General features: G+C 51.8%; 1 protein-coding gene across 1 annotated transcript in view; it reads right to left on the bottom strand.

Annotated features, from left to right (window-relative positions):
- Positions 1-12713, bottom strand: part of GALNT18 (polypeptide N-acetylgalactosaminyltransferase 18) — a 315434-nt gene that overhangs the window by 8119 nt on the left and 294602 nt on the right. The window contains exon 10 of the mRNA XM_012785619.2: positions 4437-4601. Within this exon, the coding sequence (XP_012641073.1) occupies positions 4437-4601 (165 nt within the window). The remainder of the gene's footprint in view (positions 1-4436; positions 4602-12713) is intronic.

The following is a 12713-nucleotide window of genomic DNA, read 5'->3' as shown; positions in this document are numbered from 1 at the left end:
GTCTCAGGCTTTCCTTTGGGTGCTGGAGACAGTGAAAGCGGGAGACGCAGTCCTGTCCTCTGGTCTGCTGGCTATGAACAGAGGGCCATAGGGGGAAACAATGGGTGAAGGATTCTGTCAAGTGTCATCAAGACCCTTGTACAAGGAGTTTGGCTCATTCTCTAATTTGTGGAGCTTTGTATTCAGGCTGGCCCAGAGGGGTTGCAGTCTAACTTCAGGAGCTTAGAATTACAGAATTTCAGAGCTAGTAAGCCCTTAATGTCACCCAGCCCAGCTCCATTTGGAGCTGTAGAGCCTCTGACGACCTGCTCGTGGCCCTCTGAACTCACCCGATCCCCAAGCCACCAGCCTCATGGCTGTGAGAAAGCAGCTCTGTAAACTCGCCTGGATTTCCCCCACTGGTCCTCCCTCAGGGCTACACAGGGCAAGCCTGCTCACCCCTGTGCAAGGCAGCCCTTCAGGTATCTGCAGGTAGCGCTCAGACCTTCCTGGGGACTTTCTGGTCTTAAACAGTCCCTATTCCATCAGCTGTGCATTCAAACAGATAGATGGACTTTAAGGAAGTTGAAGCTTAGGGGACATACATCATAACAACAGCCTTCCTGCGGCAAGAATCCCTTCAATGACATCTTTGGGAAGAGGACTCTAGCATGTGCTTAGCCACTGAAAGTAACAGTGGTGGTTGGGGGATGGGGTCTCGTTACTCCCGAGAGGCAGCCCACTGCTTTGCTTGACATATGTCCTGCAACCAGGGCCTTCCCCGTAGTGATCTGGTGTCTGCCTCCTCCCTCTCCTTCCACTGGTCCAGGGATCACTGACCAAATGCCGCCTTCCCTAACCCTGCACCACCGAATCCCAGAATCCCCCAAATCTCAGTATGAAGGGTCCTCTCAAAAGATTGAAAGACATATACTTAACAGTATGAATTTATAATCACAGCACAGTCAGTTTGGGAAATTCTTTAACCCCGGGGAAATCACAGGCTGGAAAAATCACTTAAATGCAACATCCACCACCGCTACTATCAACAGCGTTCCACCACGTGCTGATGTGGGAGCGCCTGGCTGTCATGTTGCGTCCTCGTGGGAGACAGCGCTGGCTGCTCAACACCTGTTCTCCAAACACAGAGCTGGGAGTGGTCCCGGATTAACAGCCCTCCCCCAGCTACCATCATTTCATCCATCGCTACATGCAACAGACTGCTGAAATGTCTCTCAAAGTCCTCCTCCACTGCTGCCTGTCCCACGCCCCTTTCCTTTCCATCCACCCTGGCCTGGCCAGGGTAATTTTTCAGACCTCTCTGTGGAAATCTGCTTAAGAACCTGCCCTGGTCCCTCCCTTTGCTTTTAAGGTGGAGTCCGAACATCTTGGCCTGCCCTTCGACAACCACCATCATGCCCCACCCAACTGGGTCTCACCTCCCTCGTGCCCCATTGCAAACTCCGCATTCTACCCACACTGAACAAGGGATTCGTATTCTTAACATATGCTCGGCTGTTTCATGCTTTAGCCCAGGCAGAGTCTCTGCTTGGGATGTTTTTCTTCCTTTCTATGCCTGGAAACTGTTTCTGTAACTTTTTAAGTTCTAGATCAAATAAGCCTCCTACTTGAAGCACTCCCTGAGTCCTGCAGACAGAGCCGGTCATGCCGGGCTCTCAGAACGCTGCACACCACTCTGTTTCTGCTCTCATCATCCAGTTGTGCTGTGTGTTTACATGCCCACGAGCTCCTTGAGGGCAGAGGCTGAGTCTGATTCATATCTGCACCCCTCCAGCCGAACCCCTGTGCTCAATAAATGTTTGATGAACGACTGAAAGAAAGAATGTTCATCATTGGAAAATTGCTCATCAGAGCCCCACGCATCAGCGTTGCCAAGAGATGTTTTCATCAAATGTGGTTTCTCCGTGTCAGTATCTAACGCTGCCCTGGTTCAGCCTGAAGCATTGAAAATTCAGAAGAGCTTGTGAGGGTTAGAGGAAATTCATTTTATTTGTTAAACAGAAAATCAGGCTATGAGATAGAACACTAAGATATGCAAATGTCTATCTTCTTTGTAGGAGAACCTGGGAGAATCATGCTAGATTATTTTGAAATTAATTCAGCCTGAGTGTCTGTGGAGCTTAAACGTGGTCCTCAGGAGAGTAAATAATGCATAATGTGTTTGAAACCAGAAAGGAGATTTGAAATGTATCTGGTAAAAGCTCCTTTCAGCCCAACTTCTGCACGAGAACATTCTAGTTGGTAGGATCCCCATGTAATTTGCAAAGATTAAAACCTGCTGCAAGAAAATTAGCCCAAGCACAAGACTTTAATCATTTAAGAGGCTCCTGGTTTCTTTGAGCCTTGTCAATAGCGACTCCTCACCAATGAGGGCTTACGGATGGATTCCAGGTCACTTGATAAATATTGATCATTTTGCATTAAGCAAAAATTTCACATATGTTAATTTTTAAATATTGAGTGAGAGTGGCTGCTCTGGGTCTGCAAATTAGGAATTTAAAAATAATATTCCCAAATGGTTCCCTCTTGCAAAAGGATCAAAGATGTGGCTGCCAACTCTGGGGGTTTAAATTAGACGTATGCTAAAGTGGTTGAAAACTGCCCAGCGCTCTGAGCCTCACAGGCCAATGCTGCCCATTCAAGCAGAAGTTGCTAAGCCCATTCAAGCAGAAGTTGCACGGGGCTACCTTTTCAAGGCTATGGCCTGAGGTAAGGGAAGGAGGGAGCTGGATCTGGGGTGTCTTTTCCTGGAGGACTCCCATTTTCCAGGAATATATCCTTCTCTGCCATAGTCAGGGATGGGCAGAAGAGATGGGGTGGGAGGGAGCGGGGAGGACCAGCCATAGCTCCGAGATGTCTGGATCTGCATGGGAGATGGGGCTGAGCCTCTCCAGCTGAGACACACCTCGGGGGCGGGCGGTGTAGAAAGGAGGCAGAAGTGGGGGGGGGGCGGGGGTGCTGGTCTGGGATGTCAAAGCAGCCTGGGCTTTGGATTTAGCTAGCTCCACCCCTCTCAGGCCACATGACCTTGGCAGGTGACTTTCTCTCATTTCTCATCTAAGAGGTGGGATTGCTGTGCTTATTCACATGGAACTGCAGGAGGCTGGACAAGGAGAGGCCGAGGCTCACAGACAGAGGGCTCTCGAGGGGACGGGGCGCTTACTTCCCTCAGGAATACTCACTCACATCTGGGTGATGCCAAGTCCCCAGAGCCGCAGGCACCTGGCTGGGCTGTGGCCTTCAGGGGCTATTCCAGGACTGCCCACAGGGCACTGCCCATCCTCCTCTTCCTCCCAGTGAGCTGAAGCAGCCCTCTTGCTGAAGCGAGCCTACTCTGCGCCTAGCCCGACCCAGGGACAACAGCCACTCCTCCCGAGGCACAGAGGCACACACTCCAGGACCCCTGGCCTTGCCTGTCAGCACGCCCAGCACGTACCACCAAACGCTGAGCTCCTCGGGTCAGTCTCAGACCCTGTGCTGAGACATCTTGGTGGCTGGGGCAGGGCCCTGACAGCCCCAGGGTCGTGGAGGAGGTTGAGGAGGGAACTTTCAAACTGGATTTCAGCCTCCTGCTAACTCTTCATCCTGTCTCTTTCCCTTCCTAGAATCTCCCCTTCAATGCAGTATCACAATCCCTGCGAGGGGGCAGACCTAAACTCACCCTGGGGGCACACAGCCTCACCTCCCACAGAGCCAAATCTGCCATGGTCTGTGGTCCCTCCAGGCTCTTCTCTGGCTGCCCTGGCTGTGCCTCCAGGACCCAGCCCCATCTGGCTATTGGCAGGTCCCTGGGTTTTGATGTCACAACTTTCACACATGCTGTTCCCTCTCTTTGGAATGCCTTTCACTCCTAAATGGAACAGGCTCCTGCACATTCTTAACATTCCAAGGTAAGTACCTTGTCTTTTGAAAAGCCACCAGCCCTGCCCTACACCACCTCCATCCCCCCACCACCCATTTCCTGCAATGTCCCATTCACAGACCCCAAGGGGAAGCTGAACTAGGGCCCAGCAAACCCTGTAGACAATATCAGGTGTGAACTCCACTCTGTCCTGGCAAAGTGATCCCCGCTCACCTCCCCTGGGCCCAGTGTGTCCACCCATCTCCCAGCTGCGTCCAGCCTGCAAGCCTACTCTGCTCCCAGCCTGACCAGGAAGAACAGCCACTCCTCTCCAGGCACACGCCCAGCTGCCTCCCTGACCACACACCTCCAGGCCTCCCTCTGCCTCTTGAAGGAAGAAAGGGAGGAAAGGCAGCCCCGTCCTGTGCCGGCATATGAATCCCTGGCACATGGTAGGTGGGCACTCAGCAAATCTCTGAGAATCAGCCTGGAGGTGCGGCCTCACTACTGCTGAAGTGTCCCCCGCCTCCCCTCCAGACCCTCCCGGGTCTCTGCACCACTCTCCCAGTTTTTGGCCATGGCCACGCTCTGTCACCTGAGAGAACTGCCAGTGAAGCTTCATCCTCTTGGCTTTGGCATAACTGCACTCGATGAGCCGTGGCCGGCTGTTGACGTCCACCAGGCACCGGTTGTCATCGTCATCGATCGTGGGGCTCAGGATGCCCACGTGGATCTGCTGGCTGCTCGTGTAGTACACGTTCTGCAGGTGGAGGGAGGAGGAAGAGTGAGGGTCAATGCCAAATGGCCAGAAAGACAAGAGGGAAGGTGGTGATTCTCACTGGACAGCCGGCAAAGAGGTCACAGCTGGGGAAGACCCTGGGTTGTCTGGTGGCAGGGGACATATAGTGGACCCTATATGTCTGGTGGCCTTCAGATTATTTTCCATTGCAATGGACAAGAAGAAATCCTTTTAGACTATGATCCAGTACAGTATCTATTCCACATGTATAGCTAAAGCAAAATTTTCAAGAAAATAAAACTTACTCTTACTATACGTAATGCACTCTGATAATTTCTATTCTATTCTTTCATTGAAAAGCATTGGTCAGAACCTTTTAAATTTATTTCACCACCCACAGTATAAAAAACACCTCTTGAATCCATTATTTACAGACTTACTGACTTCCTTCCCTCATAAATATTTCGTGCCATATCCTGTGCTTTGTCAATAGGTGTAGAGCAAAATGCCTGGGCATGCGGCAGGCCGGGAATGTGTAGCACGTATTCTGTCCACGCTGAGGTGTGCGGAGCAGGGGCTGGCTCACTTTTTTTTAAACAGCCAGATGGCAAATATGTTTGGCTCTGTGGGTGTATTGGGGAGTCCCCAAGACCACCCCCAGCTCCTGTGATTCTCTGCAAGGACTCACAGGACTCAGCCTATAGCTATACTCACCGCTGTGATTTATTACAGGGAAAGGATACAGGGCAAATCAGCAAAGGGAAAAGGCATTGGGCAAGGTCTGGAGAAACCAGGCACAAGCCCCATGGGTCCTCTCCCAGTGGAATAACACAGGATTTGCTGAATTTCCCCGAGTTGTGACAACACATACGTAATGCTGTCTACCAGGGAAGCATGTGAGAGATTCAGCACCCAGGGTGTTTACTGGGAGCTTGTCACAGAGGCAGCCTCTGCCTGGCATATACCAGAATCCCACACTTCCGGAAGGCAAGCAGTCGTTAAGCATAAACCGTACTGTTAAGTACAAGCCATATTCCTGAACTGACTGAGATGCCTGAACAATCACCTAGGCACAGTGAGCCACTCCTGCCAGTTCTGGTGGGAGTCCTCCTGCACTCCAAGCTCCCAGAGTGCACGCCACAGTTGCACGCCAGCCGGGGGCCAGCCTGGCGAGCAACCTTCAGAGGACAGCAGTGAGCCCTGCTTGGTGACCTCCTTTGGCACAGAGGACCACGCAGTCTCTGAAGGCTCAACTCTGTGTGGAAGTGCAAGCACACCCACAGAAACACATACACGGATGGCTGTGCTCCTCTGACAACTCATTTACAAGGACAGGGCTGTCCCTTGGGCGGTGGTTTGGGCCTGGTCCAGAGGAAAGCTGCAAGACCCTTGGCCTTCAAAGTTTTTGGCAACTTCTCTCAATCTTGAGCAGTGGTTCCCAGCCAGCTTCCCAACCGAGTGGGAAGTCACAGGGCTCTGCGAGCTCTTTTCCTCGCTTACTAAAGGAACTCACCCTCTGTTTTCCCATCCCACATGATCAGGCCCCCCTGGGGAAACCAAAATCCCACGTTTCTCAACTTTAGGTTAGAATATTCAGGGTGGTCTCTCTTGTTATCTTGACATTTTCAAAAGTTCTCATTGGCAAATATTTTTGATTAATTGGTAAAATGGTAAAATGACATGTTTCTTGCTTTAGTGAAAGAGGGTGATTGACAAGGACTTTTTAAACCTAGGTGCTAGGCCACAAAAGGGACAGAGGTGATAAGAAGGCAGTGCAGGAGAGCAGGGTAAGGGCAGTCCCATGTGGCGTGCTGTTCCCAACCCTCAGGAGTCTCTCTGAGCACCCAGGGAGGGGTGCAGGGCAGGCAGGGTCACCCCTCAGGCCAGTGTATTAGTCAAGACCTCAGCAGGAAACAGATGGCACGCTCCAGGTGGGCGATCTGGAGTGTGTGACAAAGGCACAATTTTTAAATGTGTGGGTAGGGTGTCAGGAACCACAAGGGAGAGCACAGTTTCCTGGGGATAGTAACATGGAGATGTTGCCACCCTTAGGCCCAACGGGATGAAAGGAGAGAGCCGTTACCAGGGCCTGTGAGCAAAGGCTGACTCGAGAGTAAAGTTTGGGGTTGATGGTGAGCAGTGCTGAATAAAACCCCAACTTCACCTCCCCTCTCACTCCAGTCCCCTGCAGGGCCAGAGCATTGGCAGAACCCAACTGGAGACCAGAGATCATGGGAGCCTGTTGGGACATTCCATAAAGCCAGCCTTCCGGGGTGGAAGGAAGTGGGTGGAGAGTGCATCTGGGGAGACAGGCAAAAGGCATTTATTACCACTAAGATCTGTTCTCTGAGGTCACCTTACAAGGTATCGGCCTCTGTCAATCTATGTAAATACATGTCAAAATGACTAAGGTGATTGATTCTTCCCATAACAGAGGTGAAGGATCACAGTGACCAAGATTCTGAGCAGAGGCCAAATACGGAATGCCCAGTTTCAATGTGGAAACATAACCAGAACACAGAGGCAAAGCTACGCTGGGCAACAGGTGGGCTGCTGACTGGAGCCTTGACACTGTCCATTGTGTGGCCTGGATTTCTAGGTCACCACCGAGGAAAGCAGATGCTCTACTGCAGCTTCTAGCTTATTGGCATTGAGGGAGAATTTGACAACTGGTAGGATTTAGAAAATTAAACAGTCATGCAGTTAGGCATTGCATCTATTTCATCCATTCCACCAAGAAATAATGTCTAAGTTGGGTTCTAGGATTACAGAGATGAGAAAAGCCAACAGTCCCTGTCCTGAAGGAGCCACAGCCAAGTTGGAGCAACCAAGAACGTACCAGAAAGTAATGGCCCTGATCACACTAATGTGAGAACTGTCCCGCCTTCCTTCACTCACCTGCTCCACCTCTTGCTACTTTGGAAATAGGAACAAGAACTCACGGCCTCCAGAAAGCCTTTCCTGAATGTGTTACAGTGTGGGGCCTCAGCCTGCGCCTGCCACCTGGCCTCCCTCCGAAAGGTGCACACCTGGTCATGCCCTTGGGCTGGATGCACCGACCTCCTCAGGACGGTGTGGCTCTTAGTCAACTGTATTCCAGGGCACAGATTTCCTGAGGCTTGGGAGTATGGGCTGCAAGACAAGGACAGCAGGGAGCCAGCCACTTCCATCCCCTTCTTCCTCCCTGGCGTTAGGGCCTGGCTCCAGGATGGGCTCCACAGACACGGGCGGCCACTCAGGTAGTAGCTGGAATCAGTTTTATGCACTTAGTTGCACTGAAGAGTCTGGGGAGATGCTCTGAGGGACGTGTGTGCACTGACTATCGGGTACAGCTGTCATCGCAGTTGTTTATTGCTCCCGAGTCTGGGAAAATCATAATAGGGACAGACAGTTGTTTGTTATTGAAAAAGCAAACAACAAAGTGCATCTTGACTGGGGTAACCACGAGGCTGGCAGATCAAAGAGAGAGATTTGGCAAACAGGGTTTCCTCACGTCCTCACTTGGACATCTCAGAAGCCCAGCTGGGAGCAGACTGAATAAATCAATGGCCTCAACACAAAAAGGGGCGCAGTTCTGTGCGAGATGCCCACTTTCCATGCCTGCAGGCCCAGCAAGCACGGCTGAGCTTTCTGAGCAGCAGGGACTCTCGAAGGTTTAAGCAAGAAGTGACTTAGAACCGTGGCCCTCAGTGAGGGGCGATTTTGCCGACCAGGGGATACTTGGAATGTCTAGAGACGTTTGGGTTGTGAGGCCAGGGTAGGGGATGCTGGAAGCTTCTGGCATCTAGAGGGCAGAGGTCAGGGATGCCATCAGCATCCTGCAATGCACAGGACAGCCCCACAGCGAAGATCTGGCCCCATGTGTCAGCAGCACTGCTGCTCATATACCCAGACTTAGACTCCTGATGGTAAAAGCTGAAATGTTTTTGCCTCTTGCTATGTGCCGGATGTGAAGTGATTTCCGTGCTTTATATCATTTAATCCTAGTAATAACTCCAAGAGGCAGGTACTCTATTACCGCCCCCCCCCCCATATTTTGTAGATGGGGAAGCCGAGGCACAGAATGCTTAAGTAACCTGTCCAAAGTTACACAGTGGGCGAACAGTAGCTGAGATTGGAGGGAGGCAGTCTGACTCCAGAGCCACACATGGGACTGCTCACCTCCCTGTCCTGCCTCCCAGGCTGGAGGGCAGAGGGATGGCTGGGAGACCAGCTTCCACCGAGGTCCCTTTGAAGCAGGGGCCTGGACTAGGAGAACCAGAGGCTGGAGGGGCCTTTCCTAAAAGGCGCGTAGTAAAAGATGCTGCGAAGTGCTGAGACAGCAGCGGCCCTCCTGTAACTCAGCCTAGGCGAGCTGTTATCCTGTCTGCGGATGTTTTACAAACCCCCGGGGCATAGAAACGACATCCCGGACCACTCAGCGCCTCCCAGCTGTGAATGATTGATTCCGCTCACTCTCCACGCAGCCCCACACAGCTCAGCGGTGCTGCAAACCGGGCCTCCGACATTTCATTCTGATGCTTGCAAGAGAAAGACAAAATCACCTGCGAGGTAGAAGAACCTCATACCTCAGGTCTCAGTGGCATTTCCTCTCCTGCCTCCGGGCCAGGGATAGGAGGTATGACTAAGATTTGGCTGCACAGCCCGGCCAGGGAGGCACAGCACCCAGGTTGCTCACTAGCCCCTCAGGGCCACAGAGCCGAGGTCGGGCAAAGCCTCCTACGGCTGGAGGTTCCCCTTGCTCAGTCCCCTACCTCGGGACAGGGGCTCTCAGCCTGCAGGATGCAGGTGGACCCTGCTGCCTGCGTGTCCTCAGCTGCCCTTCCCATCCTGGTGGGTGTGGGGTGCCCAGCTCTGGCAAAGCCTGACTTAGGGTCCCGCACAGAAGCCACCCCTCACATGAATCAAGCCTCATCTCAGTGGCAGAAACTCTGTCCCTGGGGGCAGGATGGCGTTAGGAGGAGAAAGGGGAGATGAAAACAGACATACTTTTGTAGACCTATACACCTGGCCTTCTGCTAGGTAACTTCTCTGCCTGTGGCCACCTTCCACTTTTAAGAATAAAGAAACTGAGGCCATGAGGGTTTTAATAAAAGTGCAAGGGCACACAGGTAGGTAGTCGCTCTCTCCCCTCCCAGCCTAGGGAGAAGGTCCTGGCAAGGGAGAGTTCCTGGCAGCTCAGGGCCTATGTCCCTTCCCCAAGTCAAGCAGCCCGATGTCCCCATCCCTCGGAGGGCCTCCACCTCCGCCCGGTCTCAAACCTCAGCGGAGGCTGGCCCAGGCACAGGAGCTCGGCTCCCGAGAGCCACCTGCTCTCCCTGCTCAGAACCGGCAACAGGACTGCCGGGGCCCTTCCCACCAGGTTGTCCTGTCGAGCTCTGGGGGCTCCAAGAAGGGGTTTCAGGGGCCACTGTGGATGGGATTCTAGGGCCCCTCTCCCAGCCCGGCCATGGCAGATCTTCTTTTGTCTTCCTTACAGTTGGTTTCATGTAACATTTTGTTGAACAAAAGGTTATGAAGAATTGAAAAAAAAAAAGGTTTGAAAACCACTGCTGTAAAACACGAGGCATCTGTCCAGGAGGAGGACGTTAGGGCTTAGTAAGCCTTTATTAGCTTAGGCCCCACCAAGTGGAATTGGCAAATATTTGAATGAATAGTTCAACCTCCTGCCTCCAACACTCCACCAGGCCCCCAGGCCCTTGCATTCGTCAGTATGGCCAATTTATGTATTTTTCAATCATTTAATGCTCTCTTCTATCAAAACCTCCATACCTACATCACACCTTAGCCTCCATGGAAATTCTGGAACTGTCGCCAAGCTGTCACCAAAGACTGAGATGCAAGAATCATGGGTTGGATGGAGGGAGAGACAAGGAGGGCCTCCCAGAAAAATTCACAGGAGCAAAATGGGGTGAGTTACATCACTTACTGATACAAACATTTTCAAGGCACAACTGAAGTACCATTTGTCTTCTAAACAATGGGACTCTTCAGCAGCTCTTTTTCCTCTGTTAAATGATGTTTCCTTGGCAACACTGCTGGCCTAACAAGTGGTTGCTCTTGAAAAGTGAGGTATCTTAGAGGCATTTAGAGACAATCTCTCGTGGAGCCTCCAGCATGGGGCAGCAGTGGTGGTATTTGGCCAAAACCTTCATGGGGGTGCTGATAGAGGTGGAAAGGAGAGAGTCACAGTGGGACATTCTTTACAAGAGGTTCTAGAACCCACCACAAGGCAGAAAACAACTGTATTTGCCAGGTTCTCACATGGTAAAAGTGGCCCACGATGAACCAGCATCCTTGAAGTCATTTCTTTGGACATCTACCTACACCCTAGATTGTTGAAGCCCAACAAGAAATTAAGAGTCCAGCTTTCTGCAGGGGTTGGGGACTTACCAGGGGACTGTGACACAGTCTAGGAACTAAATGTCACCATATTGGGGTGATTGCAAAGTGTTAAAAGGTTGGGGTCTTGGCAAAGGTCGTTGAGGGAAAAAAGGCCAAGCTGTGGGCTGGATCTTGGAAGAGGAGGAAGATTTGAGAGCAAATGAGATGCGGGAGGAGAGAGGGAGAGAGAGAGAGGACTCACAAGGACACTCGCCTGAAGGCAATCAGGCAAAGGCAGGGCTCTCACCTTGGCTGCACATTAGAGCCAACCGGGGAGCTTTAAAACCTATAAAGCACCGTCTCAGGGGGTGGGACCCGGCCATATTCCAGGGGATTCTAATGTGCAGCCAAGGTTGAAGACTAGCTGTGTTAAGAAGACTGGGGTAGCCTAGGGATGGGACCTGGGGACCCCCACCTGCAGGGGCATTGCTTTGAAGCCTCCAAGGAGGGTGGCCAAGAGGTTGGGAAGCACCATTAATTAGGACAATGTTTCTCAAAGTGCGGGCCTCCCATCATCTGGGAACTTGTGAGAAATGAATTTTTGAGCCCAACCCAAACCTACTGAATCATAAATTCTGAGAGTGGGGCTCAGGAACCTGTGTTTTAATAAGCCATTCAGGTAAGTCTGTTGCATGTTAGCATTTGAGAACCACCGGTCTAGGAAGAGGGTGGCCTTGAGGGATAAAAAGAACATGGGCTTCCAAGTCAGGAAGACGTGGGTCTCCACTTGACGAAACCTCTGTCCTTCACTTGCTAGCTAGGAAGCCATTCTGAGCCTCAGTTTCCTGTCCTGTGAAATGTAATTGCTGTGAGGATTAAAAAACTGGTAGCCCCTAGTCTGGCCACAGGGACTGCAGGGCAGGGATGAGGGTCTCCGTCAGAGGATGAGAAAGGACCAGTATGGAGGGGACTGGTGCTCCAGCTGCAATGCCTTGACTCCCCTAATCTCTGCAGGTGAGGGTTCACGGAAACAGCGGGCAAGGAGCCAGGCATGGTGGGTGGGAGGAAGGAAATGGAGCCTTGCTTTATTATGTTTTATTACATTTCAATTTACAGAATGATGCTTGTGACATCCAGAATGTGTATTCAAAGTGGACTCTTTTTCCTCTTTACCAAAGAATGAGCTGCAGGCCTCTCTGCAGACAGGCAGGCTGATTTAAGGGTTTGGTTATTGGTCATTAACCCCTTGACACAGAGGTTCGTTACTCTGCTGAGGGCCATAGCATGCGGATGCTAAATCAGGAATGAAGGAAAGTCATTTCCAAAATGATCGTATGTTCACCACCCGCAGCACTGAGTCCACATGGGGAACAGAAGACATTTATAAACACTGTTTGCCATTACTGTGCTGGAGCATAAATGTGTAAGGCAGGGTTTCTAGCTCAGAGCTTCCCCTGTGAACACCTTCCCCTGGTGGGGGGAGAACAGGTGAGGCTGGCACATGCATCCCCCAGCTTTGGGAGGAGTTTCCCAACTGGTATTCAGCCCATCTGTCAGTCGTTGACCCAGTTCAAGTCAACAAATGCCCTTTGTGCTGTCAGGTGCCAGGCCTGACCGGGCATTGGGAAAGCTGAGGGGACAGGACGTGCCCCTCCCTCGAGGAGCTCTCAGCCTGGCGGTGAGACAGACACGCGGAAGGTGAATAGGATATACTCACAGCCAGGCTTACAACAGGTGACTGGCCAACATGCTGGGCACTCCAGAGCACGGGTGACAATCCCTACCCAAAGCTGTCAGTGAGTGATGAGG

Source organism: Microcebus murinus, chromosome 4, assembly GCF_040939455.1.
Source record: "Microcebus murinus isolate Inina chromosome 4, M.murinus_Inina_mat1.0, whole genome shotgun sequence".
In the NCBI taxonomy this organism is placed as follows: Eukaryota; Metazoa; Chordata; class Mammalia; order Primates; family Cheirogaleidae; genus Microcebus; species Microcebus murinus.
This window is presented reverse-complemented; position numbering and strand designations above follow the sequence as displayed.